Source organism: Etheostoma cragini, chromosome 7 (genome assembly GCF_013103735.1).
Source record: "Etheostoma cragini isolate CJK2018 chromosome 7, CSU_Ecrag_1.0, whole genome shotgun sequence".
In the NCBI taxonomy this organism is placed as follows: domain Eukaryota; kingdom Metazoa; phylum Chordata; class Actinopteri; order Perciformes; family Percidae; genus Etheostoma; species Etheostoma cragini.
Window position 1 is genome coordinate 11,039,357 of NC_048413.1, and position 27,427 is coordinate 11,066,783.

The 27,427-nt window shown below is 40.0% G+C and overlaps 1 protein-coding gene across 4 annotated transcripts in view; it reads left to right on the top strand.

The window, feature by feature from the left end:
- The first annotated feature begins 512 nt into the window (after nt 1-512).
- The window catches only part of slc12a5b (solute carrier family 12 member 5b), a 33,591-nt gene continuing 6,676 nt past the window's right edge, over nt 513-27,427 (top strand). The window contains exons 1-26 of one of the 4 annotated variants that reach the window (XM_034877464.1): nt 513-814; nt 856-915; nt 16,044-16,147; nt 16,317-16,457; nt 17,897-18,043; nt 19,045-19,099; nt 19,184-19,314; nt 19,723-19,970; nt 20,052-20,263; nt 20,354-20,521; nt 20,739-20,837; nt 20,986-21,043; nt 21,884-22,058; nt 22,273-22,391; nt 22,511-22,609; nt 23,347-23,466; nt 24,029-24,133; nt 24,265-24,433; nt 24,566-24,761; nt 25,332-25,501; nt 25,643-25,774; nt 25,978-26,085; nt 26,375-26,491; nt 26,716-26,909; nt 27,176-27,190; nt 27,266-27,399. In XM_034877464.1, coding sequence (XP_034733355.1) covers nt 861-915; nt 16,044-16,147; nt 16,317-16,457; nt 17,897-18,043; nt 19,045-19,099; nt 19,184-19,314; nt 19,723-19,970; nt 20,052-20,263; nt 20,354-20,521; nt 20,739-20,837; nt 20,986-21,043; nt 21,884-22,058; nt 22,273-22,391; nt 22,511-22,609; nt 23,347-23,466; nt 24,029-24,133; nt 24,265-24,433; nt 24,566-24,761; nt 25,332-25,501; nt 25,643-25,774; nt 25,978-26,085; nt 26,375-26,491; nt 26,716-26,909; nt 27,176-27,190; nt 27,266-27,399 — 3,271 coding nt within the window. In that variant the 5' untranslated portion in view covers nt 513-814; nt 856-860. Of the gene's footprint in view, nt 916-16,043; nt 16,148-16,316; nt 16,458-17,896; nt 18,044-19,044; nt 19,100-19,183; nt 19,315-19,722; nt 19,971-20,051; nt 20,264-20,353; nt 20,522-20,738; nt 20,838-20,985; nt 21,044-21,883; nt 22,059-22,272; nt 22,392-22,510; nt 22,610-23,346; nt 23,467-24,028; nt 24,134-24,264; nt 24,434-24,565; nt 24,762-25,331; nt 25,502-25,642; nt 25,775-25,977; nt 26,086-26,374; nt 26,492-26,715; nt 26,910-27,175; nt 27,191-27,265; nt 27,400-27,427 lie in introns of all 4 variants that reach the window. The other 3 variants (XM_034877466.1, XM_034877463.1, XM_034877465.1) reach the window with 3 other exon arrangements.

Here is a 27,427-nt window from a genome sequence, read left to right on the forward strand (position 1 = left end):
GGAAAGAGAACAGCATGGCACGAATTAATTTATTTGCTTTGCACTCAAAGTTGTGTCTTAGGATCAGCACAAATAGTTTAAAATTCGAAAATAGTTTCTCACACACTTTTCCAAGAGACCACAATTATGCAATCACCAGGGCAGTTCAACCAGTCTGTGTGAGGTGAGAGGCTTGCATTTTAAGTTCAAATAGTTATACAAGCCCTGCCCGAAGCCCTTCCACAGATAATGGGCCATGATCATGCAGGAAAATATAAAAGAGAATCAGAGTGAGGGAAAAAAATACCAAAAGGGGGATGAATGCACATTAACAAAATGGAATCTCATCTTCCATCTGAAAAGAACGTCAAAGGAAATGTTTAATCTCAAGAGGCAGTACTTTGTCATCTGACGTGCATCCCCTATGTCTCTCAATCCTTTTCCATCCATCCCTCTCTCGTGATGAGATGGATGATGATGATGAACGTGCATGAGGGAGGGAGGGAGGGATAATACCTCCTGAATACATGATGAATGCAGTCATTGGGCTTAAACTGACTGGGGGTCGAGTGTCGCACAGAGACTGAGAGTGTGCATGTGAGTGACATTGGGCAACATCATCAACTCTCACCTGCAACCTCTTGCAGTCTCTCTATCTTCCTCTTGAAGCTAGACACATGGCATCATGCAACTAACAAGACAAGTTAATGAGAGGATGAAATATTGCTCCTTCTATTTTTGAGAACTGAGTTACAAGAGGCGGGAGAAAAGTGCGATACCAAAGTAAAGCAGAATCTTGTGGTTGCATCCTGCATCCAGCTTTTTTTAGGCAACAGGATCAGGAGCTGCACTCTGTGTGCACAGCCTGAGGAGGATAGAGGATGCTGAACAATATGACGGACTGCGAGGAGGGAGAGGGGGGACCCAACAGCCAGGGTGAGTGACGAAATCTGGCCACAGATTGATGAGAGAGAAGTGTGTGACAGTGTGTGTGTGTGTGTGGACGTGGGTGCGTCAATTTGCGTACATGTACGTGTGTGAGTGTTGTGGGGGCTACTGAATATGCAAGCATGCGTGTGTGAGTTAGGGAAAGTTAGGAAAATTAAATTATGTCATTTCAGGGAGTGTAGGAAGTGTTGGTCCTTGCATCTTGCTGTGTGAAGAGCTGAAAAAACAGCGATGGAGAGTGGAAACTTGCAAACTCTGTCATCTTTGGTTGTACGTATGAGGTTGATTTCACACAAATATTACTGTAATGTTTCACCTGTTGAAAGAATGGAAACAACAAGTGGACGTGCTTCGGTCAAGCATCCATCCTCATTACTGTTTTTTCAAAATCAGCTGTTTATGGTCAAGTGGATGGATGAATTTGACATCTTGGTGCAGTATATGTGTTTCAGATATGGTTCAGCCTATGATTGTAGATTCGAACGTCAATGTCAAACACATCTAGCACTCTATGACAAAAAGGTTTCCAGCAGACTGAGTGCAGCACCTCCAGAGCATCTGGGGAAACCAACCTTTTACTCTCAAACTCATTCATGTCTCTCTCCATCAAGAACATCTCACCGGGGGCAATAGCTGCCTTTCATAATGGTGTGTGTGTGTGTGTGTGTGTGTGTGTGTGTGTGTGTGTGTTTGTGTGTGTGTGTGTGTGTGTGTGTGTGTGTGTGTGTGTGTGTGTGCGTGTGTGTGTGTGTGTGTGTGTGTGTGTGCGTCTGTACAGTCTGCGTGTGCCCAGACATGAATACAGATATGTCTTGGCTGGCACCTTTCCATTCATATTACATATATAATATGTTGAAGATGCATGACAACATTTTTCACTTACACTTCCTTTAATTATTTAGAGTAGCAACAGTTAATCGATTAGTCAGTCGACCCAAAATTAATTTGCTACTATTTTATAATCAATTAGTCAATCAACATTCTCTGGATTCAGCTTGTCAAACATAAATATGTGCTCTTTTTCTTTTAAATATATTCATATTTTGAATAAAAAAAGCCAATTGGAGACAAGTTTTTCAGTGTCTGTTTGTGTCTGTGTACACACATTTAACAAGAAATTCTGAAATCAATTCTGAAGTCCATTTTTTAATTTACAAAAAATTTAATTTCCTTTAAATTTGTGACACCTTGCCTCACACATACAGGCATATTGCTCCTAATTCTGATTTTCATTTCATTTAGTCTCAGTGTCTGTACTTGGCGTGCTAAATAACACTTCCATATTATTTACACCATTTCACAGTCTTTATGTGTATCTTGATAAAGAAGTTGGAAATAATTACTTGCTGCCAGTTCTTGTTTGTGTCTGATAGTGAGACATTTTAACATCACATAGTGAGATCCCTTGAGTTTGTTGAGATCTTGACTGGTTTTGGCTTGTTGGCCTGATTTGTTGTTTTTTTCCGCTCAATACAGAATGGGATCCGTTTGATAATCCACACATAAACCCTGTTTAAGTTCAAAATGTCACTTAAATAAACCTATTTTAGTATTAGAAGTATCAAAGTGTCAAAAGTAAAAGAAATTGTAATGGCACCATTTATCATATGTTTACATGTTATTGTAATATTAGTGCTGTCAAAGTGAAGCTAATTTTAACTACTTTATATACTGTTAGTTTGTTGAACCTATGACAGTGTGAATCTGAAAAGTAACTTGTAACTTTAGCAGTCAAAGAAATGTAGGGAAGTGTAATACAACCTCCTGAAATTGGAGTGAAGTGGAGTGAAACATATAAACTTGCATGATGGAAATACTAAAGGAAAGTATAATAGGATGCAGATAAAATAGAAGGAACACATTTTAATCCACTTCAAGTCACCCCAGTTGTTAAAGTGTCTTTGAGCAAGGCATCTAATCACCCACCATCCTAATTTGGTCAGAGTGATACCGTTTGTACAGTAATAAAAACTGATCAAACCATCAGTTAAGGATCTGAAACAGTAGTCATTCACCTCATGTTTACAGTACTGTTGTGTCACAGTAGTGCTGTAGACACCAAGGTATTACTTGTATGTTCTGTATGTTCTCATCATGTCAATGTCAAAATTTTGTCCGTTAACATAAAAGTATGTAATGACACCATGTAAGAGTGATGCAGGGTCAGAGCTTGGGATTTTATTGCTAGAGCTGATAGACCAAAACAAATACACGTGCAGAAAGATGCATGCAACAGAAAACAGATGCCATATTAAAAGTGTATATTAAAGTAGCCAAATAAACAATTTCTTTGTGGCTTTGGACATGCAGACTGTGTTCAGTCAAACAGGGAAACATGGGGGTTGCCGGTATGAATGCTATACCGTTTATCGGTATACACCGGTATAAATTTGCTCCATATTATTTTGTGCTACTGGAAAAGCCCTTATTTTGCTGGACCCCCCAAAAAAGAGGAGTGGGAGGTTGAGTCAGGAGCCAGTACCGCACCGCAGCGTGGTTGCATTACACACAGCCATAGGCCGTTTACCTTGAATCGCCTTGAACAACACCAGGCTGTAGTATAATCATACAGACCTCCACACACATCAGACTAATCGGTCATGATTCCACTCAGCCAGAGATTCCTCTGTTTTCAGCTACAACGTACAGGAAAAGTGTTTCAGTGTTTACATTGTATAAATTTAATGAGCTCTGGGGGGCAGATGGTCCGGAATTGCCCTCTGGCTGTTTAAACTGGAAGAGATTAAACTTTGGTTGTGCATGCACACATACAGTATAACCAACTTACTCAACATGAAAAGAACATGTGTTTGGCTGTGCTTATCACAAACTGCTTCAAACATACAGGAGATACAGAAATGTGCCAGTCAGTGTTAAGTAATGTAGTTTGTTCATTTCAGTTCAGTAAATGAACATTACAAAAACAGCAACAAGACTCTTTCTTATCAACAACTTCAAGTTAATGATGGCATCTGAGGAAAAGTCAGAGGGTCACTATACCCAGCAGGATTAACTTTATTTAATTGTAATACACAGGAACAAAATCAAAGATTATTGGAAAGTCTGAACAAATGTACTTTTGTTTAGTGTAGTTGGGTTCTGCTCTCCTATAAATTTGTTTTGACCCCCTCAGATTTTTGTTTTCTGACCCTTAGTGGGGGCCCCAACCCCCAGGCTGGGTGTGACTGCCTGTCAGCCTGCTGGAGGCTTTTATCAATCAGCACATCTTACTGAAATTAATCAGTTCCAACAGCATTGTTTTAACTAAATTGCTTTTTATTTAGCAGAGTTGCTCCAGCTCTCCCTCTCTTTCTCTCTCTCTCTCTCTGTCTCTCTCTCTCACTCTCTCTCTCTCTCTCTCTCACTCTCTCACTCTCTCTCTCTCTCTCTCTTGCTCTATTTCTCTCTCTCCGGTGAATGACTAATGGCTGACAGGGAACACATCATTTATACGTAAAGGACTACTCCCACATGTTGGGGGTAACATGCTGATTTGCTGTCTGACAAAGAATAAGATGAGATGTATTATAATAGTGTTTCATATTTAAAAAAAGTTAGTCTTTATTATGAACAATAATAGGTTTAAAACAGGCAGAAGAAAGCAAACCATCATATTACATGTAGTTTTTTTTAAAGGACTACTTCAACAACTTGCCAAGAGTTAGATGAGAAGGTCGATACCACTCTTTTTTTGGTTGACAGACAGTTAGCTTAGCATAGAGAAGGGAAAATACGTAAATACTGATAAAGAAACAGTAAATCAGAGTAGCTTTACGGGGGTTATGAGCTTGTCTTCTCATTTCTCTGCAAGATTAAGATAATAAGTGTCTTTGCCAAAATAACAAACTATTCCTTTATTAATCTGATGTGCATGCTCTCCTGCCCTCCACAACACAACCACAGACTGCTAAAATGGATATAATCTGCTTGCCAGATGTTGTTAGCTCATCCACTGGTGTTTGAATCTGAATCAATTTGTCTGATTGCCCATACGTTAATGCAGAGTGTTTAACGTTGTAATTTCACTAAGAGACAAGGGGCACCTGAGACATTAAGTGGATGAGAGGAACATAGAGAAAAACCTCCTTCTCCTCCCAATGCATTCATTGTCTTTGCCAGCGTCATAGGCTAAAGAAGTATAATGTTACCCGTTCATAAATTATAACATCATTGGTATTTACAACAGTCCCAAAGGTAGCAGCATCATTATTATGATTGTGCTGTAATAAGACAATTACAAGGACGGGGACGGGGAAAACAGCAGTTACATAAAGCTTGAGACCAGGGGACGGGGAAAACAGCAGATACATAAAGCTTGAGACCAGTGCTTAGATACTGTCTCCCCCATGAGGAAAAAAGTAATGACACTCCTCCACGCAGTTGCTAGTATGCAAGGAGGACAGGGACAATTAAAAAACATGTTGGACTCTTCAAAAGAGGTTATTGTCTTCACTTGAGCTTCTAAGCAGGAAAGTCACCGGACGACACAATCTTCTTCTGAATACAGAGAGAGTTTTGAGGAGCTGACAGTCTTAATTAGCTTTGTAGCAACTCATTTGGCAATGGCTTGAAAGTAAAGGATGTTCATTAACATCAAAAAGGTCTGCACTTAAGCTTTGAATTACTTGTTTTGTGTCTCTGTGGACATGAGCAGTCATGTCATTATGCATTTGGAATTATCTCCTTGCGGAGGCCTGCTGTATTATCTAAACCTGCTCTCTTAATGCCATGTGAAGGATTTTAACATGGCTGCTTCTTTGTAATTTCACCGACGTGTCTACAATACTGAGGTTTGACATAACAGATTTGCCTTTTACCTCCAGCATGTGACAGTTTTGTATTAACCAGGGTGGTTTTTAAACAGTGAGCAACAGGAAGATAAGTCACGTCAGTAATTGTTAGTAATCCTCTGTCGAGTCCCTGCTCTTCTGTTTCTGAACATTCAATGAAGAGTGTGTCAGACACTGACTTTAATCCACAAAGAGTGACATGGTCAGAATGTGGAAGTTGGATTAAAAATGTCGTGCTCAGTGTCCAATTCAATGGGTTTAATGTATGTACATTGTCCTTTTTATATTAAAATAAACCCACCTCGTGTCTTCTTATTGGACGAGCCATGGTACATCAGATAAACACTTTCAATCAATAACATCTGCCCTGTTGTCAGGACATGCTGTAACGTTAACACATAGGTGGGATCTTACAGACGGGCCTTTGTTTACCTTTATTTTGGCACTTTCATTTGGTGAATTTGGTTAAAAGTAAATGACATGTGACAAAATTTTGATTCCAGGAAAAATAAGCAAGAAATAATTGTCCCCCCCCCCCAAAAAAGACTTATTTACATCTTTTCTGATCTGATTTAATAACACCGTTGGGCCAGAAATTAGACGGATACGGATAGATTTTAGGTGTTGACCAATGGATCGTCATTTATGTAAAGAAAAAAGCTTGAAAGATGGGATTGTTTGACGTTTTTGAATTTACAGCATCAGTGTTTTTGGTAAGTTGTCCAAAGCATGTAACTTTCAAACCTGAATCATCAGTTTTTTTGGTCCACAGCAGACAACAAGCTGTAAAGATAAAACAGACACATTACCCCCTTAGAAAATTGGCAAACTTGTGAGAAAACAGGTACTTATTCACACATCCAGCCGATACAGAGTCACATTCATTGGGAGTCGTGTTTGATCACCTGATGAACGTATGGTTCCAAAGATCACTCTCTTTAAGCTCACCAACTCTTGAGGAGATCTCTGGCTCATTGCTGTTAAATGCTCCACTTTGTTCTCCACCCAGTCTCTAACTGAGTCTGTCTACTGTTTGGTGCTGATTGAGTACTGCACAGTAACACTATGAGAGTGGTGAGACTGAAACAAGTGTACAGTCTCAAGTCAACAAGTGTACAAATGTGCAGTATACAGTGATGCTCAGTAGAGTTGAACAGAGCTACTAATGATTATTTGTGGGTTTGTCGACACGTTTCACATTATGCACACATTAATTCGATCCATGATCAGGTCAAAAGCAATTTAAAGGTTAGAGAATTTTGCTCTGGTATTAGTCTCCAATTAAGATATGATAGCTACTTCCTAAAGCAGTGACATGACTCACCGGGGCTTTTATTGGCTCAACTCAGACCATGAATACAGAGATCAGGAGCAGAGCAATTCAACTGGAGAAAGTGGGAAAAGTGATATAGCTATCCTCTAATCCTCCCACTGAACACATCTCCCACCCAGTCGTCTTAGATTGGAGATTATGAAAAACAGTGTGGTCTAATCCTTTCTTCCTCTCCACTTTCCTTCCCACAGCTTGCTGTCAGCAGTCCAGTCATTTATTCCTCTATGCCATTGAGCTCCGTTGTTGTTGTGTTTCTTTTAAACTGTCAAAAACACATCAAGGAGGCACACTGTTTGACTGACCGACATATTTCTTTATTACAATAAACAGTGGTTTCCACAATACCACATACAAGGAACAGTTGACGGATACAACTCCTAGAGCACCAAATCCACAGCTGAAAATAGTCCCTGATAATAGTCCGGTTTGAATAAAATGTGCTTGAAACTACAGTGCCCATCTGTTTTAGGAAATGAAAGTGTGTGTTGCTAATCAAATTTTAAAGATGCATGTCTTCAATAGGAACCAGTGGCTTGTGACTGAGATCCACGACAGGTTGGAGGAATCGGAAAGTTTTGAGATATTGGACTAATGCATTGTTGAATCTGGTGTTTTGATGGGATTTGTTGCAAGTAAAAAGTGCTTTCCAACCCTTTCATGCATCTACAGATACCTTTAATTGGACTCTCACATTCCCAAAGTACGTTTCTGCCTTTATCTGCACCTGTTTATTGCATACATGTCCACCCATGCCATGTGAGAGAGAGTCATCCAATAGACAGTGAAGATCCCTTTCCTTTAAATCATTTGGTAAAATCCCATTCAGTAACCTTCACACTCCCTTAAGTGCATCTATTTGTTACTTAGTCAATTGATGTTGAGTTTGATGATGAGGAGAAAGATGTGGAGTATACTCAGTAGCAGCCTGGCCCAAGTTCAGGGCTTGTTTTCATAACAAATAAGCCAAAGGCATATTTATTATGGAACGATTGCTTTAGAGCTTGATCCAATGATGATAAACCTGCTCCCCACACTCATGTTATGTGCTTATAGTTTAGATTAAATTAATTTCACACTCTTTTGTCATCCATTTGAAATCCACACAAAACTTTCTAAAGTTGCATGCATGTATAACCTGCCTTGTGAGACCATAATTAGTATGTGAACTATAATTCAGTCCAATTGAAATCTGTTGTTGTCATTGTTACTTCCTGCCCTGCTTTCATCTCCACTGTGTGGGTGAAGCAGCAGTGAATAGAGTACTCAGATAATACAAATCTAAATGATCCTGTACCTCCTATATTTATACACTATATTCTATAAATATATATATAGATATATATGTATGGTGTTGCATTGCATCTTCTCATCACATCCCGGCCTCTCCTGGCTCCCAAACATGTGAACAAACACAGAAGCAGGGTGGTCTCATTACTAGCTGAATTATACTGGGAACACCAATTCTCACTAGTAACTGACAGCTATTCTCTCTGGCAAACACGTTCATGCATGACGGAGAGGCTGAAGTGTAAACTGATATCAGAGGCAACAACATTGTTTAGCTTAACATGAAAAAACTTCACATCTGGATGTTGAGGCTGGTTTGAATTTTGTAGTTTGTTGTTTTGAAGCATCAAGATGTGCTCTGTTGACAAGTTGATGGATGTGTTCAAGTTAGTGTTCATGAGTTTTTTTTTCTGTGGGAATGTTGTGTGCTATGAAGTGTTGCTATAGAGATAAAACAAACATTGGACTTCATGCAAGTTTAACACATGAGGGAGCTGATGTTAAAAGACGAGGAGGAATATTTACTAAACCCATTACAAATGATTGACATGGGGGAAAGATTTTGCATCACTGCAATTCAGCTGATTTGCATAAAGTGCATCTTAAAAAGCTGGGCTGTTTTGCACGTGTTGTGTATGTCTGAAGAACTATGGAGCACAAAAGAACGTTTTTTTCTGCTGGTAAACATTAAATATTGTTTCTAGAGAAGACACTTTTGAAAGTGCAAGCATGCATTAATCAGAAGAAGAAAGCAGTATGTGAGGATAATAGTTAAATGTCTGCTTGACAAAAAAGATCAGTTATTGAAGGAAATAGTAGTAGTGGCTTCTTTCTTAATACCCCACGCTTACAAATTCAGCCTGTACTTGCTTTCTGTTTGGATCTAAACATCAGCATGCTAAAATATTTACAATGTTGATGCTGAGCATGCTAACATTTGCCAACACAAAGCAAAGCTGTGGCTGATGGGAACATCATTAGTTTTGGAAGGTATTTGGTCATAAACTATAGTATTTTCACCTGATGAAAAGTTCAGGGATCACCAAAATCATTACAATTTATCTTGAGAGGAATGTGAATGTGTGAACCACATTTCTAGGATAAAAAAATGAATTCATGAGGTCAGAGAAATGGCAGCTTTTGAGTAGCCAATCTGAAGGACTTCTAGATAAGATTTTGGAGTGAGCTGAGAGCAGTGTTTAATAATGGTGTGCTCAAAGTAAAGGAGAACGCTATATTGTTTACATGTGGCCCAGGCAGAGCATTGCTCCAGTTTAAGAGCAGTGAATCAGGACTACTAACGACCTGACACATCTTAGCTGAGTGCATGTCAGTTGGCTTATCAGCAGCCTGTGACTTTATTAATCCCCACAAAACTAAAAAAGTACCTCAAAAGTAAAAGTGGCAGTCATTTAATTTGGATGGGAACGTCAGTTAATTTGAGGTTTTATATAATATAAACCAAATATTGGACTATTTCAAATTTGAACCTGATTATGATGCAAGAAGAATCTCCAAAGTCAGTATTGGGCCTATTATCTTTGGGGAAAATGTAATGTCTGCACAAAAATACAATGGCAATGCATCCAATTGGTTTTGAAAAACTTTTTAAATGTGCCAAAGCATGGCTAAAAACGCTTTTGAAAGAGTCTATCAGGGGTAACCGTTTTGTTATAAATCCATTATATGTACAGTACAAACCAAAAAGTAGGGAGTGTGGATTGGTGGCTGGAGAGATGCTACTTCACCTCCTGGGCACTGCCAGGTGCTCTTGAGCAAGGGAACGTACCCCCCAACCGCTCAGGGAGCTGGTTCAGCTGGCAGCCCACTCACTCTGACATCTCTCCATTGGTGATGTATAGGTCCTGAGCCTGTGTGTGTATTTCAGGCCTGTGTGTGATCACTGACAAAGTGTGTACACAGAGTGTAAATTGTAATTTCCCCACTGGGGATTGATGAACAAAAAAACAAAAAAAGTATTACAGATACATCTGTAATGAGATTCATGTCACATTATTCCTCATATATTGCATCTGCTGCAGAAAATGCAACATCAGTCCTTAACTCAATATTTTGTCCTCATTCCTGTTTTAATAGCAATTTTTACATTCAATGTCAAACCATTTCTGGCAGAAAGCCTCACATTGAGTGTCACCCCTGCTGACTACAATCTGCCTAAAATTACAGAAACACAGGCAGGCAGCAGGCGTTGAAAGAGTGTCGGTTAGGAGATAGGAAAATATAAATTAAACAAATGACTTCATGGAATTAGGTTTAATTACTCAGTTACAGCAGAGTGGGTGAAAATCAATGAGGTATGTGTGTTGTGGATGTAATTGTGATGTTTGCTGTGCAGCTGATTGGTGCAGTTCTGTGACATGCAGAAGTTAATTTCTGCTTTCCTCTGTGGCCTCCAGCAGCTGCTGGATAATCCCCTTGAGCCTGCGTCCTATTAAGCTTTTAAAAGCCGGTATAAACTGTCCATTTTGTAATAGCCATGTCACATCAAGGGTAAAAATCGACACTGCCCTCTGCTTTTCATCTGCAAGCAAGTCGCAGTGACAGCTTGGCCCACTGCTGCTGCAGCAGCGTCATTATAAATATGTTCAGATCTTGTAAGCCAGCAGTGATGTAATCTTCCTGAGCCGATCACTTCTCATCAATATGTTATGTTTGTCTTGGCCTGAGGATAAAACAAGCTAAGAGACAGAAGGATTATCCATTAGTGACAAATCTGCTAAACATTTGAGTCACAAACTCAATGTGTTATGTGTTTTTGTTTTTCAGGTTACGTGTGTGTGTGTGTGTGTGTGTGTGTGTGTGTGTGTGTGTGTGTGTGTGTGTGTGTGTGTGTGTGTGTGTGCGCACAGTCTGAGAGTAAACATTTTGTGATGACAGCTCCTTTATTAGTTGAAATCTGTAGTTTAATAACTCTTCCCTTGAGGCACTGGATATATGCTAAATCATAAGAGTTAGACCACCACAAGCATTACAACTTTGAGGTGGAAGCTTATACGTTTTTTCTGGAAAATTTACTTTTCAATATCTTTCCCTGCCTCACTCTCCACAGAAAAGTTTACATTGTGAACACACACGCTCTTGGTCTCCGGAGGATAAATCCAATTACTTTGATGGTCCCCTGATTTTTCCTATAGCGCAGCAAAATGTGTAGTCTATCGTTGGATGGATTGGCATGAAATCTGGTACAGCCATTCAAGTCCCCCTCAGGATGAATTGTTCTTATAATGTATGAAAAGATTTAAACAGTAAAGCATAACTGATTGGGCCATTAAATGGAAAACCTATTCAACCGCTGTCTGAACCAAGCCATTTTAATAAGACTAAAACACATACAGTTTAGAGCAGTAAATTCATCCACATCCATCACACACTAAGATACGGGCTGACAATAAATGCAATTTTGTGTTTTAGAGGTGCTTTAGAACTAAGTCAGTCAAAACAACCCAAAAGAGCTGGTCCTGGGGCAGTAATTTGCTGTGGACATGGTGACTGTGGGTAAGATGGGGAAACTCGTCCTGATCTGAAATGCGCATTCAAGACAAAGTCAACGCGGTACTTTTGTGTTCTTGCTTCAGCCCCACAGTAACTCCTTACCTCAGATACACTCAGTGTGTCTGTTCCCTGTTGCTTTAACAAGCTTTTTCACATGCTGTGCATCATGTCTGCATCTGGATTATTTATTACATTTAAGTCTCTAGTTTCCATTGCTGCGGCGATGTTTGGGAGTTGAACCTTTGCATGGTCACTTTACATGACAGTTTTCTGGATTTTTAGGTATAGGAAGCTTTTACAACTGAATAAAGATACATCTGAAGAGATGTTCACAGCCATATAAACCTCTTTGTTCTCTTCAGTTACAGAAATGTATCTATGTAGGTCACTTTCAACACTCTTTAATCTCCTGGCCAATGATTCTTCTGTGTTGTGTAATCGAAGGGAAACTGTTGTCTGTACTTTGATTTTATCTGAGTTACACTCCGTTTTACAGGGCTCGCCTGGACTACAGATAGCACAAAAAGCCCCATATAAATAGACTTACAGACATCTTTTAACCACGCATGAACTTGAACAGAGGGAGAAATCCTCGGGCAGTGCACTTCTGGTTGTGTCACAGTCATGGTTGAAGAATAACAGTGTTTTCTTCTTCCTGCATTACCGCCCCCAGGTAGTTGTACCAGTAGAGCTGATTCAGTTTTATCTTTTGAAAAGTTAAAAAAAACATGTTTTTTCAAGATGACCTGGGGTCTTAATTTCTTTCCTGTGCCGTGTCCCACTTGTGTGTTGCAAAGTGCTACAGAGAATAATAAAACAGTAAAGACGTCAGATCAAATTTGGTTGAATGTCATTACTTTTGCAGGTATTAAGGAATTCAATAGGCATTGAGGTATTTTAGCCAGCATGGCTAAAAAATAAACTGCTGCAGCAATGTTGTATTTTAAAAGTATTTAGTTTGAAACCATTTGCAGAGTGATGGGAATGTTTTATTGACTGCATAACCCTTATTATTATAGAGTGTTACTGACACGTTTCTAAACGCAGCACAAATTATATGATAGATGTAGGAATTAATAAAACTACTATGACAGGCAAAAATAGACTGATGTAACCTATTCTGTCAGAGTAATGGTCAAAAGGGATCAATTCCAGTGAGACCTCTGGTTGATGGTTGGTTGGTTGGTTGGTTGGTTATTTACACTTTAAGGTTACACTCACTCATTTACACTCACTGATTGCAGTAAAGGATGATGGGAAGATGTGGTTTCTCATCTGGGGCTAGAAATAAACAAATAAGGTGTGAGGTTTTTGTGCAGCTTGTAAATGGATGACTATTGTGGACATTTTGGGGTGTGAAATACACAGATTTCATAGCCAAGTACATCTTCTATTATTGAATGTATCTGCAGTGTGATGTACACAACACTCCCATCCTATGGGTAACATTGCTGACTTTGACATGCAGCTTCAATGAAAACAGAAAACAGAGGGTATATCATGGATGGGTTAGATGTAGAAATCAATGTAACCACTCTGACTTCCCCCATTGGAAGGGAATTGGAGTTTGTTTTTTTGGAGCCTGAAGGGACCATATGACGAGAGGGTGGACCAGGGCAAGAGTACAAGGTTACCAGTTCGGTTAGCGAGGGGCATCGTTAATTCACATTAACATATTAATTGGGATGCTGCTTTGGCTAATAACAGGCTTAAAACAAAATGTTGTTACTAACAAGCAAAAACATGATCAGCTGACTTCTCAGGGCCACTATCAAACAGAGAGTCAAAATGTTTTGCTCACTGCTTTTTGTGTTGCTGAGCGCCTCACGTTTTTTGCTGGAGAGCCCTGAACATCTCAAGCTAAAAAAAACTTCTAAATATTATAGTAGGATTATTTTCTGTTAGACTTCTATGATTCAATAATTTTTTTGCAACCATTTTTTGGAGATGCCTTGGTGGTAATTAGAAAGAATGCAGGCACTTCTGCATTGGCTAAACTTTTCAGGGCCAGAGGTTGCCTCTTGCATTAGATCTAGACTGTGAAGTGTTTGGTTCGGCAAATCTGCCTCTTCTCCTGTGGTGCTCCAAATAAAATAAAATAAGAAATGAAGAAATGTTGTTAAACATACAATAAATGAACTAATGCATTTTGAAATAATTTAAGAAATCATTAAAACTCAATGTCACTATTTGAAAAGGTTATGTCCTTTTTTGAGAGTTACACCTTTCAGCCAATCACTTCCCCCTCAACGACGAAACAGCAGGGATATAACGTGTTACAAACACATCTACATCCACAGAGAGAAATCCTCACACACACATGCATACTCACCCACACCCAAACACACAAACCCACAGACACAAAAACACAAAGGCATTTAGTAAAACCTGGTTTTAAGTCTGATTTCACTCTAAGCTAAGAGCTACAGTGAGCTTTAAATGCAGATTTAAAATTCATGGTGGATTACAGAATACTCAGGTGGTTGGCTTCAATACAATCTAAACTAACCCTGAGTAGAAATAAACAACCTTGTGTGAGTCTACATGTCACAAAATGCAGATTGACTGGTCAGGTCTTCATCATTGTCTGCTGCACAGTCTGAGATTATTTGCCTCTTAAAACAATAAGCAAACAAATAAAAATGAAGAGTTCCTATTTGTCATTTTTACAGATTTACACATCACTAATAAAGAAGTCTGGAGGAAAGTAGAATGTTTTTTCAGGTGTTTTGAATGTGTTGTGTTCAGGTATTGATAGAAAGCTATTAAAAGCTCTAATCCTTCATGAAACTCAAAAAAACGACAGAAATTGAAATGCTGTCTAATCCAATTTGACAGGCAGCGCATCTTTAGAACAGCAGTCCATCGTTCAAAGGATTATGTGCTGCATGAGAGCATTTTGGCTGGCTTTGACTATCCTCTTTGCTTTAAAGATTTGTGTATCATACAGCTGCAGTTTGGTGAATTAAAAGAGACGACTTGATTGTGTTGCTTTTTCCAACCAGGAGCTGCAGGCTTGTACAGGCTCTTCATTGATGGCTTTTTCTAATATTCATTTGTAGCAACTAAGGCATGATTCAATGTTTGGTTAAGGTTTGGGAAAGATCATGGTTCTGGTTTAATATTGAATAAGTCAACAGTTACTTGAAGCATGGGACAAGACATGTATATTAGATTAGCATTTAACTAAAACATGGACTTCTCTGTAAACCTAACCACACCTCAAATGCAAACCTTTTGCTCTCTGATGTCAAAATCCTGTAATGTGCTCCTTTCTATGACTCACCTGCTGTATATAAATGTAGCATTTCCTTCACTCAAAAAGTGATATATTACATTTCCATACAAAGAATTGAGAAAACAATCACATAAAACGTGATCACACCTTAGGTAAGTTGCTGCTGAGATAAGATAAATTTATAAATCTTTACTCAAACCCCTTAGTGCCAGCGGAAATCCAAATCAAATCCTACACTAGTCCGTCTAATTTGAGTTGAGAGATTTTAGAGCACTATTCAGTATTAAATTTCAAATGCTGGATATTTTTATCACAGTAATTTCATGTATTCTACTATTCATTCATTGTTTTTTGCTGGAGAGCCCTGAACATCTCAAGCTAAAAAAAACTTCTAATTATTATAGTAGGATCATTTTCTGTTAGACTTCTATGATTCAATAATTTTTTGCAACCATTTTTTGGAGATGCCTTGCTGGTAATTAGAAAGAATGCAGGCACTTCTGCATTGGCTAAACTTTTCAGGGCCAGAGGTTGCTTCTTGCATTAGATCTAGACTGTGAAGTGTTTGGTTCGGCAAATCTGCCTCTTCTCCTGTGGTGCTCCAAATAAAATAAAATAAGAAATGAAGAAATGTTGTTAAACATGCAATAAATGAACTAATGCATTTTTGAAATAATTTAAGAAATCATTAAAACTCAATGTCACTATTTGAAAAGGTTATGTCCTTTTTTGAGAGTGGCGTTACACCTTTCAGCCAATCACTTCCTTTAGTCTGTCTATTTTGAGTTGAGAGATTTTAGAGCACTATTCAGTATTAAATTCCAAATGCTGGATGATTTTATCACAGTAATTTCATGTATTCTACTATTCATTGTGTTGTCAACATAATCGCATGATGTCGGTGAGTGAAAGAGACTCGGCTTTAAATGTGCCAGTTGGTCTTTCTGTGTTTCAGGTGATGGGAACCCCAAAGAGAGCAGTCCTTTCATCAACAGCAGTGCAGCAGGCGACACAGACAAGAGCCAGCAGTATGACGGCAAGAACATGGCTCTGTTTGAGGTGAGGATAGTTTTCACAACCCAGTAAAAAAACACGCAGGTCATATCACCAGGTCTAATATGACTGTTTGTGTGTGTGTGTGTGTGTGTGTGTGTGTGTGTGTGTGTGTGTGTGTGTGTGTGTGTGTGTGTGTGTGTGTGTGTGTGTGTGTGTGTGTGTGTATGTGCAGGAGGAGATGGATACCAGTCCAATGGTCTCCTCTCTGCTCAGCAGCCTGGCCAACTACTCCAACCTGCCTACGGGCAGCAAAGAGCACGAAGAGGCCGAGAACAACGAGGAGGGGGCTCGCCCGTCTAAGAAACCAGTCAAGGTAGAGTCCTGTGTGTGATCTGTTCATCCATCCAACCCTGCAGCAATCTGAACCAGAATCATCATCTGAAAATCATGAAACTAACAGGAATCAGAGAGCAAAAACATGTACGCTGTGCTCCATTTTGTAAGCATCGTTGATTTGCTTTTCAGTGTACTAAGCTACAACTTGGGATGGTTATTTGAATGTTAAGGACAAACTTTTCACTAAGTAAACCTTGAGAACCACATGGGGTTTTCACAGGCTATTTACTGTGGACATCTCATGTAATTGATGGATTGAACATCATATTTCCTGATGGTTGTTTTCACAGAACAAATCCGGGAGAAATATGGAGAATTAACCAAATATTAATCAACGTTTGTCAATATTTTGATTTCAAGGCCTAGCTGTACATCAGTTTTGTTTCCTCTGACTGGTTTATTATGTAATGGCTCTCATAAGAGTTTATGGCAGGTCGGTTATCCTGCATTTCCTTAGTGAAGCACAAGACAATAACCTGAATCCTCTTTGGGTTTTCCTCCAGGTTCTCTTGGGTTGTTCTGTCGAGCTTGGCTCTTTTAAGTCAAAATGTAAACTGATACCACTAGAGGATCCATAATAGACACAAGCCCAAAATACACTTTGTTTATTGTTTTTGTTTTTTTACATACTGCATACAAAATTGTCTTTTTTAAATTTAATTTTTCCTTGTAGTTCCTTGTAGTCCTTGAGTATTTCTGCCTTCCCCATCCTATATTAATTACTATACGTTTTGTTGTCATAAAACATTAGTTGTAAATATCCGGTAAAGAGAGGGCAAGGTAAAGCCATCTATATAAAGATAAGTTACAAACTGAATTTCTAATTACGCCCAAAAGGTCACATGTGTAATTGGTAGGACAATCTATGTGCGGTTTGTTACGCCGAGGACACAAACGAGAAGTGGATTTATAAATCTTTCTCTCAAGGATGTTTTCAGGTGTGTTATGTTCTGTTTTCTTTTAATTTCACAATCTACACACACAGGAGCAGCTGTGTTCCCACATGCAAAGCGCTGGAGGGGCTTTTTTGTCTCTTTCTTTCTCTTTCAGCTCTGTGAAAACTTACATTTTGAATCACTTTTCATTTAAGCTTTCCCTCACTGGACATATGATGCAACTGGTAGAAACTATTCATAGTAAGATGTGCGTAGTGAAAGTAACTTCTTCTCCTCAGGATTGCAACCTCTGTGTTTGAAAAGAATAAGCCCCTTTCTTTCTAATGTGCACTTTTACGTCATTTCATGAATTTATAAGACAGAATAGATACACTATAAGGAAACAGAGACTGATCAACAAGGTGAAATCCTGACACATTATGACTCCTATTTTTATCAATTCACACGGAAAGTATGATGAAAGAATTAAAACTCAGACACCAAAACTTTGACTCATCACTTTCACTGTTTGTGTTCTCAGGCTCCACAGCTGGGCACTTTGATGGGTGTGTACTTACCGTGTATCCAGAACATTTTTGGTGTGATCCTCTTTCTGCGGATGACCTGGATGGTCGGGATTGGAGGCGTTTTAGGCTCCTTTGTAATTGTCTTCATGTGTTGCTCCACAGTAAGTAAAACTGCTGCTGTATAACACGACCTCTCTCTGCAACTGCTGTGTGGGCGCACAGAAAACAGATGATTAAGCTAATATTTCTCTTAAGTTTAATGCAGGACAACAGAGATGTCAATCTAAAGGGGCTCTTCAGCACACACATACCCAATTAGGGTATCATCTGATTAAACTACAGGCTTTAATAATATATAACAGGCTAAATAATTATAATTTGCATTGCACAGATGCTGAAGGTGACATTGTAAATCCTGGCATAAGGCGGACTGCCAATAAACCCACTAACACCCCACCACCACCATTCCTCTGTTGGAATCTGTCATTTGCTGCTCCATTGACAATTGACTCAATATAGTCAGGAGCTAACCCCTAACATGCCTCAAGTTGATCATTAAAATGCTAGAATTTAATCTAAAATGTAGGAAGTAACAATGTATAATTGCTGAAAAATTGTTATGTACAATCTTCTTTTGGATGGAATCTTATATCATTGTACAGGTACCTTAGAAGTGTAATCAACAAATCTATTGGTATAATATTTAGTAAATGTTATCAGTTTGTTTATGTACCTAACTAAGTCTAAGTAAGTATGTGCCTAACTAGTCATATTGGCATCCCTGTGATGAACAATTCAACATGAGCAGATGAGTTAGACCCTTGTGCTGTTGGGTGTTTTTATCTGCCTTCTCCCTCAAGGCCTTGCTGTTGGCCATATTAAATTTGAGATGCCCACCTGCTTACTCTCAATGTCCCTTAGTCTCACATTGCCAGACCTATCTCCACACCGCTGTATAAGCAATGAAAAGTGGTCTGGCTACAGCCCTACCTATTTTATGATAGGGGGAAAAAATACTCTGGCTTGTTAAAAACGTCCTGAGTGGCGCTAAGCCAGAATGGTGGAGATAGTAAGAGAGGAAAGATATCCAGTTCCAGATGTTATGCTTCATCCAAGACAAAGAGTCCTCTAACCCTCCTCTGTTGTGTGCTGTTTCTTTCAGACAATGCTCACAGCCATCTCCATGAGTGCTATCGCAACAAATGGAGTCGTACCAGGTGAGTGGATATCAGAGGGGAATTATTGCTGTGTTTGTGTGTGACAGAACAATGCACTGACTCCTCTGTGTTTGTGATGCACAGCTGGAGGTTCATATTACATGATCTCTCGCTCTCTGGGGCCGGAGTTTGGTGGAGCTGTTGGGATCTGCTTCTACTTAGGCACCACTTTTGCAGGTGCCATGTACATTCTTGGCTGTATTGAAATTCTGCTGGTAAGTAGCCTTAATTATCAAATAACTCAGATTGATATTGTTTTGCATATTGTCTATACATCATTTAGTATTGTCTATAGAGGCCTTTTTCACACATCACACAAATTTCAGGAAAAGGAAAAGCACACATGTGTCACTAATCAGTCCTGTTATTGTGTATGCTGCTGTCTTACTTTTTATGATTACAGGATTGCAAAGAATACATGCAACATTAATGTATTCCCAATAGACCCATCAAGCAGCACTGGCCTTGTTGAAAAGAAAATCTGATGTTGTCATTATCACAACACAGTATACAATTGTTATAAGAACATCTACTCCATCTCTACATCTCTCTACCACAAAATTGGAGTAATTCCTCCCTTCCTCTGCCTCCACTTTTCCCTCTGAATCTTTCCATTCTTTCAGATTTATATCGTTCCTCAAGCAGCCATCTTCAAGATTGAGGGTCTTGAGGGGCAGGAGGCAGAGGCTGCTCTCCTCAACAACATGCGGGTGTATGGCACCATTGTGTTGAGCTTTATGGCGTTGGTGGTGTTTGTAGGGGTCAAATATGTCAACAAGCTGGCGCTGGTCTTCCTGGCCTGTGTCATCCTCTCCATCGTGGCTGTCTATGGCGGAGTCATCAAGACCGCCATTGACCCTCCTGTATTCCCGTAAGTGTAAGTTCATTCACTGGTCAAAGTCGCTGCCGGTGATCCGAGTATGTGATGCTGATGTGTTGACTTACTTTACAGCGTCTGCCTCTTGGGAAATCGAACTCTCGCTTCAAAAGGATATGACGTCTGTGCAAAGGTCATTGAAATAGACAATGAAACCGTCACCACAAAACTGTGGATGTCCTTCTGTGATTCTGAGAATCTCAATGCCACTTGTGATGAATACTTTACCAACAACAATGTTAAAGAAATACAGGGCATCCCGGGGGTCACAAGTGGCATCCTGGCAGGTAAGAGATGCCTTATCACAAACACTATCATCATCAGTATGAGGATCAATTCACCTCACATGCTCATTTAAATGCTTCTCTGTCTTTTAGAGAACCTGTTTGGTAACTACCTGGAAAAAGGGATGTTCCTGGAGAAGCGTGGGCTTGCATCAGAAGCTGATCCAGACAGTCCCACAACCGGCTCCAACCGCTACGTCCTGGCTGACATCACCAGCTTCTTCACCCTGCTTGTTGGGATATACTTCCCATCTGTCACAGGTTAGCAGCAGAAAGGCTGTACATTTCCTACACTTACATTTAATCTATTCCAAAAGTGAGTTGAGACTGAAGAGACAGTTGGAGAGTACATTTTACAGCTTTACCATCTTTCCATGTGAAACGATTCCAGTGGACAAACTAGAGAGAAAGATAAATAAATAGTGACACCCTATGCAGGTGTATAACAAATGCTTATTTCCTCTTGCTCCACTCACAGGTATCATGGCAGGCTCCAACCGCTCGGGAGACTTGCGTGATGCTCAGAAGTCGATCCCCATCGGCACAATAGCAGCCATCACCACCACATCTATTGTGTGTATCCTTCACTGAGCCGAAGACGTTATAAAAAGAAACTGTGTAGATATGAAAGTGCCGATTGAGGCATTTTCTATAACCTTTTTCATGGTATTGTACTATTTGTACCAAACATTACCAATAATACATTTCTTAAAGGCTTTTCCCAGACATGTCCTGTGTGGTGCTGTTTGGTGCCTGTATAGAAGGAGTAGTCCTCAGGGACAAGTGAGTGTAATTACTTAGATTTGTGTATTTATATATAAAATGAGTATTATTATTATTATAATTATTATTATACATGTTTAGCTTTTTTAATTATGTATTTTTTTTAGTCCATATTCAACAAAGTCAAACAAAAGAATTGATAATTTGCTAAATCCCACCGCCAGACAGGGATAGAGCAATCACAGCTAACCATAGCTAAGTCAAGTGTTGGAGTTCTCTGCATGTGTTTGTAGGGCTGTAGCAATGTTTTTTTTCTATCCACTCCACACCCAAGTTGTGTTTTTAACCAACTTGTGAAGCTAATGTTCCCTAGCTAAAACTGATAAATAGCTGATAGCAAACTGACAGGAGTGATTTCAGGCAACAAAATCAACTCTCCCGAGCTAAAAATCTAGAAGTCTGCTTTTGTTTTTCCGCTTTGTCTAAAATGAAAGTCCAATTTTTTCAAAAATTACCTAGCTAAGAATTTTGAGTGCTTAATCTGCCCAGCCTTTTGTTTGCTGTGCGCCAACTTACCCTCGACGTGAAGACTTAGCTTATGGTATATCCAGTTATATATCAGTTTAAAAAAATTAAATAGTTCCAGGGAGACTGGGTAGGTCATCTAGTTGAGTGTGCGCCCTGTGTACAGAAGATCAGTCTTCGCCACACACTGGGTTTGATTCCAACTTGCGGTCCTTTGCTACATGTCATTCCCGCTCTCTCTCCCCTTTTATTTCTTCAGCTGTCCCATCAAATAAAGGCCTAGAATGTGCAAAAATAGTCTTTAAAACAATAAATATACGTAGTTTATCTGAACGAATTGTGAGTTGAGTATTTTGTCTTAACCTTTCTGCACAGGTTTGGTGAAGGGGTCAATGGCAACCTGGTGATTGGGACTCTGGCATGGCCGTCTCCATGGGTCATTGTGTTGGGCTCCTTCTTTTCCACTTGCGGAGCGGGACTCCAGAGTCTGACTGGAGCTCCACGTCTCCTACAGGCCATCGCTCGAGACGGCATCATCCCGTTTCTCAGAGTGTGTATAGCATTTAAATGCATCTCTATGATAAAAGCAGAACAAGTGTTTAAGACTTCTCAGACAGCCAGAACATTTATGGAGGAATGTGTATTTGCTGTGTCGTTAAACTGCAGAAACAAACAGTCAGATAAAGTCCCTCACTACAGGTATAGCAATTTATGTCCAAGAAGATGCTATGATGATTTAATTTAATCATTTTATGTTGCTGCAGGTGTTTGGGCATGGCAAGGCCAACGGAGAGCCCACCTGGGCCCTTCTGCTTACAGCTAGCATCTGTGAGATTGGCATCATCATTGCCTCACTGGATGCAGTTGCACCCATCCTCTCTATGTGAGTAAATTTTTACAACACACACACACATGTTCATTGCTGAGCAGACCTAACTGTAGTTAGGATCCCTTTTTCTCTCTTACTTGTCATTTTTTCTTTTTCTCTCTTCCTCTCTCTAGGTTCTTCTTGATGTGCTACATGTTTGTCAATCTTGCCTGTGCCCTGCAGACTTTACTGAGGACACCAAACTGGAGGCCACGCTTTAAGTTCTACCACTGGTGAGTTTGTGTTAAAAAAAATGAAACATACATGTAATAATAATAATGTATGTTCATATAGCACCTTTCACAATACCCAAGGACACAACATTTACTTTACAGAGTTGAAAACCATACATACAACACAGAGTCTGAGACAGAAGAGAGAGAAGAATTATAACTGGGGAAACAAAGCTAAGGGAGATTGTAGGCTGTGGTGAACAGGTGGTGTGTCCAGGGACGAAGCATTGCAGACATCTGCAGGGAGGGTGTTCGGGAGGGTTGGGGCTGCAACACTGAAGGTACGGAGTCTGGTGTAGGGAATGGGGGGCAGGCCAGAGTCTGTGGACAGGAGGTTTCAGGGTGGGGTTTATGGATAGAAGAGCTCGGAGAGGTACTGTGGGGTCAGTGCATGGAGGGATTTGTAGGTGAGAAGGAGAATTTGATGCAGGACTTGATTTGGAGCCAGTAATGGTGGATAAGGGGTGCCTATTGCAGTGCCTGAATTTGACACAAATTCTAGGAGGATACATTTTCAGTAACAGAAGGCACCTTTACAGCGATAACATTAACTTGTGCTGTGTGCACAATTCACCTTGGAAAGCTGAAGCCTGTCTACATATAATCCAGCATGACCACCAGACTAGATACAAACATTTCTACATACAAGCTGTGGTCACTGCTGTGTTCCAGCCAGCGATGTGAAGCTGCTAGAAATTTCCTGTTAGACCAAACACGTGATGTCCTGTCTTCTGCAGGGCTCTGTCTTTCTTGGGTATGAGCCTGTGCCTGTCGCTCATGTTCATCTGTTCCTGGTACTACGCCATAGTTGCCATGGGTATTGCCACCTGCATCTACAAATACATTGAGTTCTGCGGGTAAGTAATCACAGTGGTGGATGAAGTATTCAGATATTTTATTTAAGTAAAGTAACAATACTCAAGTGTACAAATACTGCACAAAATGTTTACTTAAAGCTTTAGTGCGTAACTTTTCAACATTATAAACGTTGGTTACATTCAAGCCATTGACAAACGAGTTGCTACAAAGCCACTTAAGACTTCCAGCTCCACAAAACTCTCTATGTATTTCTCAGTATGACTATGTTCAGTAGATTGTGTGGTCCAGTGAGTAACCCGAGCAGAAACTTGAGTAAAGATAATTACCTTTTCTGAAGAGTTCGTCATGTTTTTTAAACCCTGTGTCCTCCTTGGCTATTAGCTACTGTGTGGAGGCGGGTTGGGGGCTTGTGCATGATCACGGAAGACTTTAAGATGTATGATGTGGATGCGCCAACAGTTTTGTTGTCATGACTTAGAATTCCTCACGGGGGTGACAGTAACTAAGCACTATAGCTTTAAGTTAAAGTAAAAATGTATTAACATCGACACATACTTAAAGTACCAAAAGTGAAAGTACTTTAAATGTTCCGTGTCACAGAGCGGAGAAGGAGTGGGGTGATGGGATACGTGGCATTTCTCTCAGTGCTGCACGCTTCGCTCTCATGAGGCTGGAGGAGGGACCGCCACACACCAAGAACTGGAGGTCAGTCCATGCATCTTCAACTTTTTAACTGTAACCGTTGAATCCCAAATAATGATAATAAAGTAATAGATAATAATTTCTTAACCTTACTGAGATGAGTCATTTGCTTGGTGCTTTGTTTTCTTTGTCAGGCCTCAGATCCTGGTTCTGGTGAGCGTGGATGCTGAGCAGAACGTGGAGCAGCCTCGTCTGCTCTCTCTGGCCAATCAGCTAAAAGCAGGGAAAGGTCTGACCATCGTTGGCACCTCAGTTCAGGGAACCTTCCTCGACAACTACACTGAAGCCCAGATAGCAGATCAGGTTCTTCCTCCTATCTCTAACACATACACTTTGACTTGTGATATATAAACACAGTGGATTATTATCAATAAACTCTCAAAACTGTTTTTTACAGACACTAACTGCTGTCTTCACCTCTCTGTGTATTTGTAGTCGTTGCGTAAGTTAATGGAGACAGAGAAGGTGAAGGGCTTCTCTCAGGTGGTTATCTCCTCCAATCTGAGAGATGGGACGTCCCACCTGATCCAGGTTGGAGGACTGGGAGGTCTGAAGCACAACACTGTGTTGGTCAGCTGGCCCCGAAACTGGAAACAGCCTGAGTACCACCAGCAATTCAAGAACTTTATTGGTAAGTCTGAAACAATCTAAAAAACATGATAAATGTCTTTTGATAATAGTTAATACATTTCTGTTTTATGTGATTCCTAATTTATTCATTTTCTGACTATCCTGATCATTGAGCATACATAATTAAAAGCCGTCTGTTCAGAAAACAGCTAGCTAGGACAATTTCTTCATCCTGTCAAGGGTTTAAGGTGAAGGTTAATTTTTCAGTTTTACTGTAAAATAATCCATTGAGTTCATATCTTGGTCATGGTCCTTTGATATCCAAATGTAAGGGTTCCTTATAAGGAATATTTGTTTTGTAATTCATGGTTTTATGTGAAAAAAAATGAACATTGGCTGTATACTGTATATCATTTTTTTAAACTCTCAAATGCGATCAATATTGGCCTCTATAATCCAGTATTGTTCCGGCTCTAGACCTTATGACTGTTTTTTTTATTTCACTGCAACCTTAACACCTTCACCAGATAAATACTTTCCTTACTGTCTAATGAGATGAATTGAAAAAAGTGTAACCCTTTCCAAGGCTCTTCATTATATTTTTTACAACATCCCTTCTCTCCCTGTGCAGAGGTGGTTAGAGAGACAACGGTAGCTAGTCTGGCCTTGTTGGTTCCTAAAAATATCTCCAGCTACCCGTCAAATGGAGAGCGTTTCACTGAAGGCTACATAGATGTGTGGTGGATTGTCCATGACGGAGGCATGTTGATGCTCCTGCCCTTCCTACTGCGCCAGCATAAGGTAGGAAACTAGGCACTGGGACATATTCTTTACATTTGAGGTTTTAATATGATGAGAAAAAGGATGAACACAAGTTACGAAGGACGCATAGTAGAGGGTTAAAAAGAACATCATGTGTCAATGTTCCTGTTTGTCCTGCAGGTGTGGAGGAAGTGCAAGATGCGCATTTTTACTGTAGCTCAGATGGATGACAATAGTATCCAGATGAAGAAAGACCTCATCACCTTCCTCTATCACTTGCGCATCGATGCTGCAGTGGAAGTGGTGGAGATGGTGAGAGACTTCTCTGACATATAATCTCAGTTTCCAAAGAGTAACCCAGAGAAGAGGATTTTTGTTTTGGAAACTTTGTTAAAAACAGTTTTGAGATAAACCTATTTTTCATCCATAGAACCACATTTTCTTCCATAACATGACTGCTGTTTCAGTACTTGACAACTGTATGATAAAGGAAAAATGTATTTCTCTCTTCAAAGCTTGACAATGACATCTCAGCCTACACCTATGAGAAGACACTGGTAATGGAGCAACGATCACAGATCCTCAAACAGATGCATCTGACCAAGAATGAGAAGGAAAGAGAGGTAAACCAGAAACATTTGTGCTATACCTAACTGGAAAAAAACTCTACAATTTAATTTAATTTACAGAATTACAGACATCCTGACGTTTTGGAGAGCATGGGGGCCCGATGAACATGACATTAAAGTTGACATTTTCATTATCTCTCTGTGCTCCAAACATCAGCTCTGGGGCAGGGAATTGGTTTAAAATAAGCTATCTGGACTTGTTTTTGACAATCAAAGGGAATTAATAGTTGATTCCAGAGTTAAATTGAACCAAATCCATTTCTTTATTTGTTTCTAACTATAGATTCAGAGCATTACGGATTCATCCCGTGGGTCCATTCGGCGCAAAAACCCGTCTGCCTTGTGCTCACATCACAGCAATGATGAAGGAGCCAGCGTGGCAGAACAACCAGAAGACGAGGTAATACTTCCAAGGCCTTCAGGAGAATAACTTTAATTCACAGTACCTCTGTCCTCATTCCCATGCAAACCTGTCGTCTGTCTGCTCTGGCTTGGGCAGAATCTTCTGTTTTTGCTGTTGTGTTTTATCTCATCACAAGAGCAGCTATCACAGCAAGTTTCACCTACACTGACAAGTGTCTCTTTTCTCTCTTTCACTGTCATGTCACGGTGTCCCTCTCTTAGTCTGTGGCTGTCTCCAACCCAAAACAGGTTCAGCTGATTCACAGTAAGAACGCCTCCACACCAACCAGCCCAACGTCTCCCACTGCGCCTGCAGGGGGTACTGCGACCTGTACGGACAACAAGGGTGGGGACAAGGGGAAGACCCATTTTGCAGCCAACCCGGAGGCGGGCAAAGACCTCTTCAACATGAAGCCGTGAGTGACCTGTCAGTTTCATTCAGCTTCCAGCACAAGACGCAGGCATTACACATGACACACAAACAGGGACACGGATCAGTGGTACATATTTGTGTACATCGATTTATGTTCCAGGTTTGAACGAGATACGTTGTGTTTCTGCACATGTGACGAACAAAACATTGCAATTAATTCACAAACAACTACAGCTCCCTGTGTGAGTACATGTCCTGATTGTAATTCACTGTTATATCTCCCTCCATTCCTATTACATGCTGCTGCAGTGAATGGGAGAACTTGTAAGTACTAACATTTTGTAGCCATATCTATTGTGTCAACAATATTTGTCAACCCTATTTGGCCTACTGTTTCAGGAGCCAGGTCGACGTGAGGCGCATGCACACAGCGATGCGCCTTAATGAGGTCATCACGAAAAAGTCCAAGGAAGCAAAACTTGTCCTGCTCAACATGCCTGGACCACCCAAGAACCGCGTGGGCAATGAAAACTGTATCCTACATCACATGTATGAAATGCT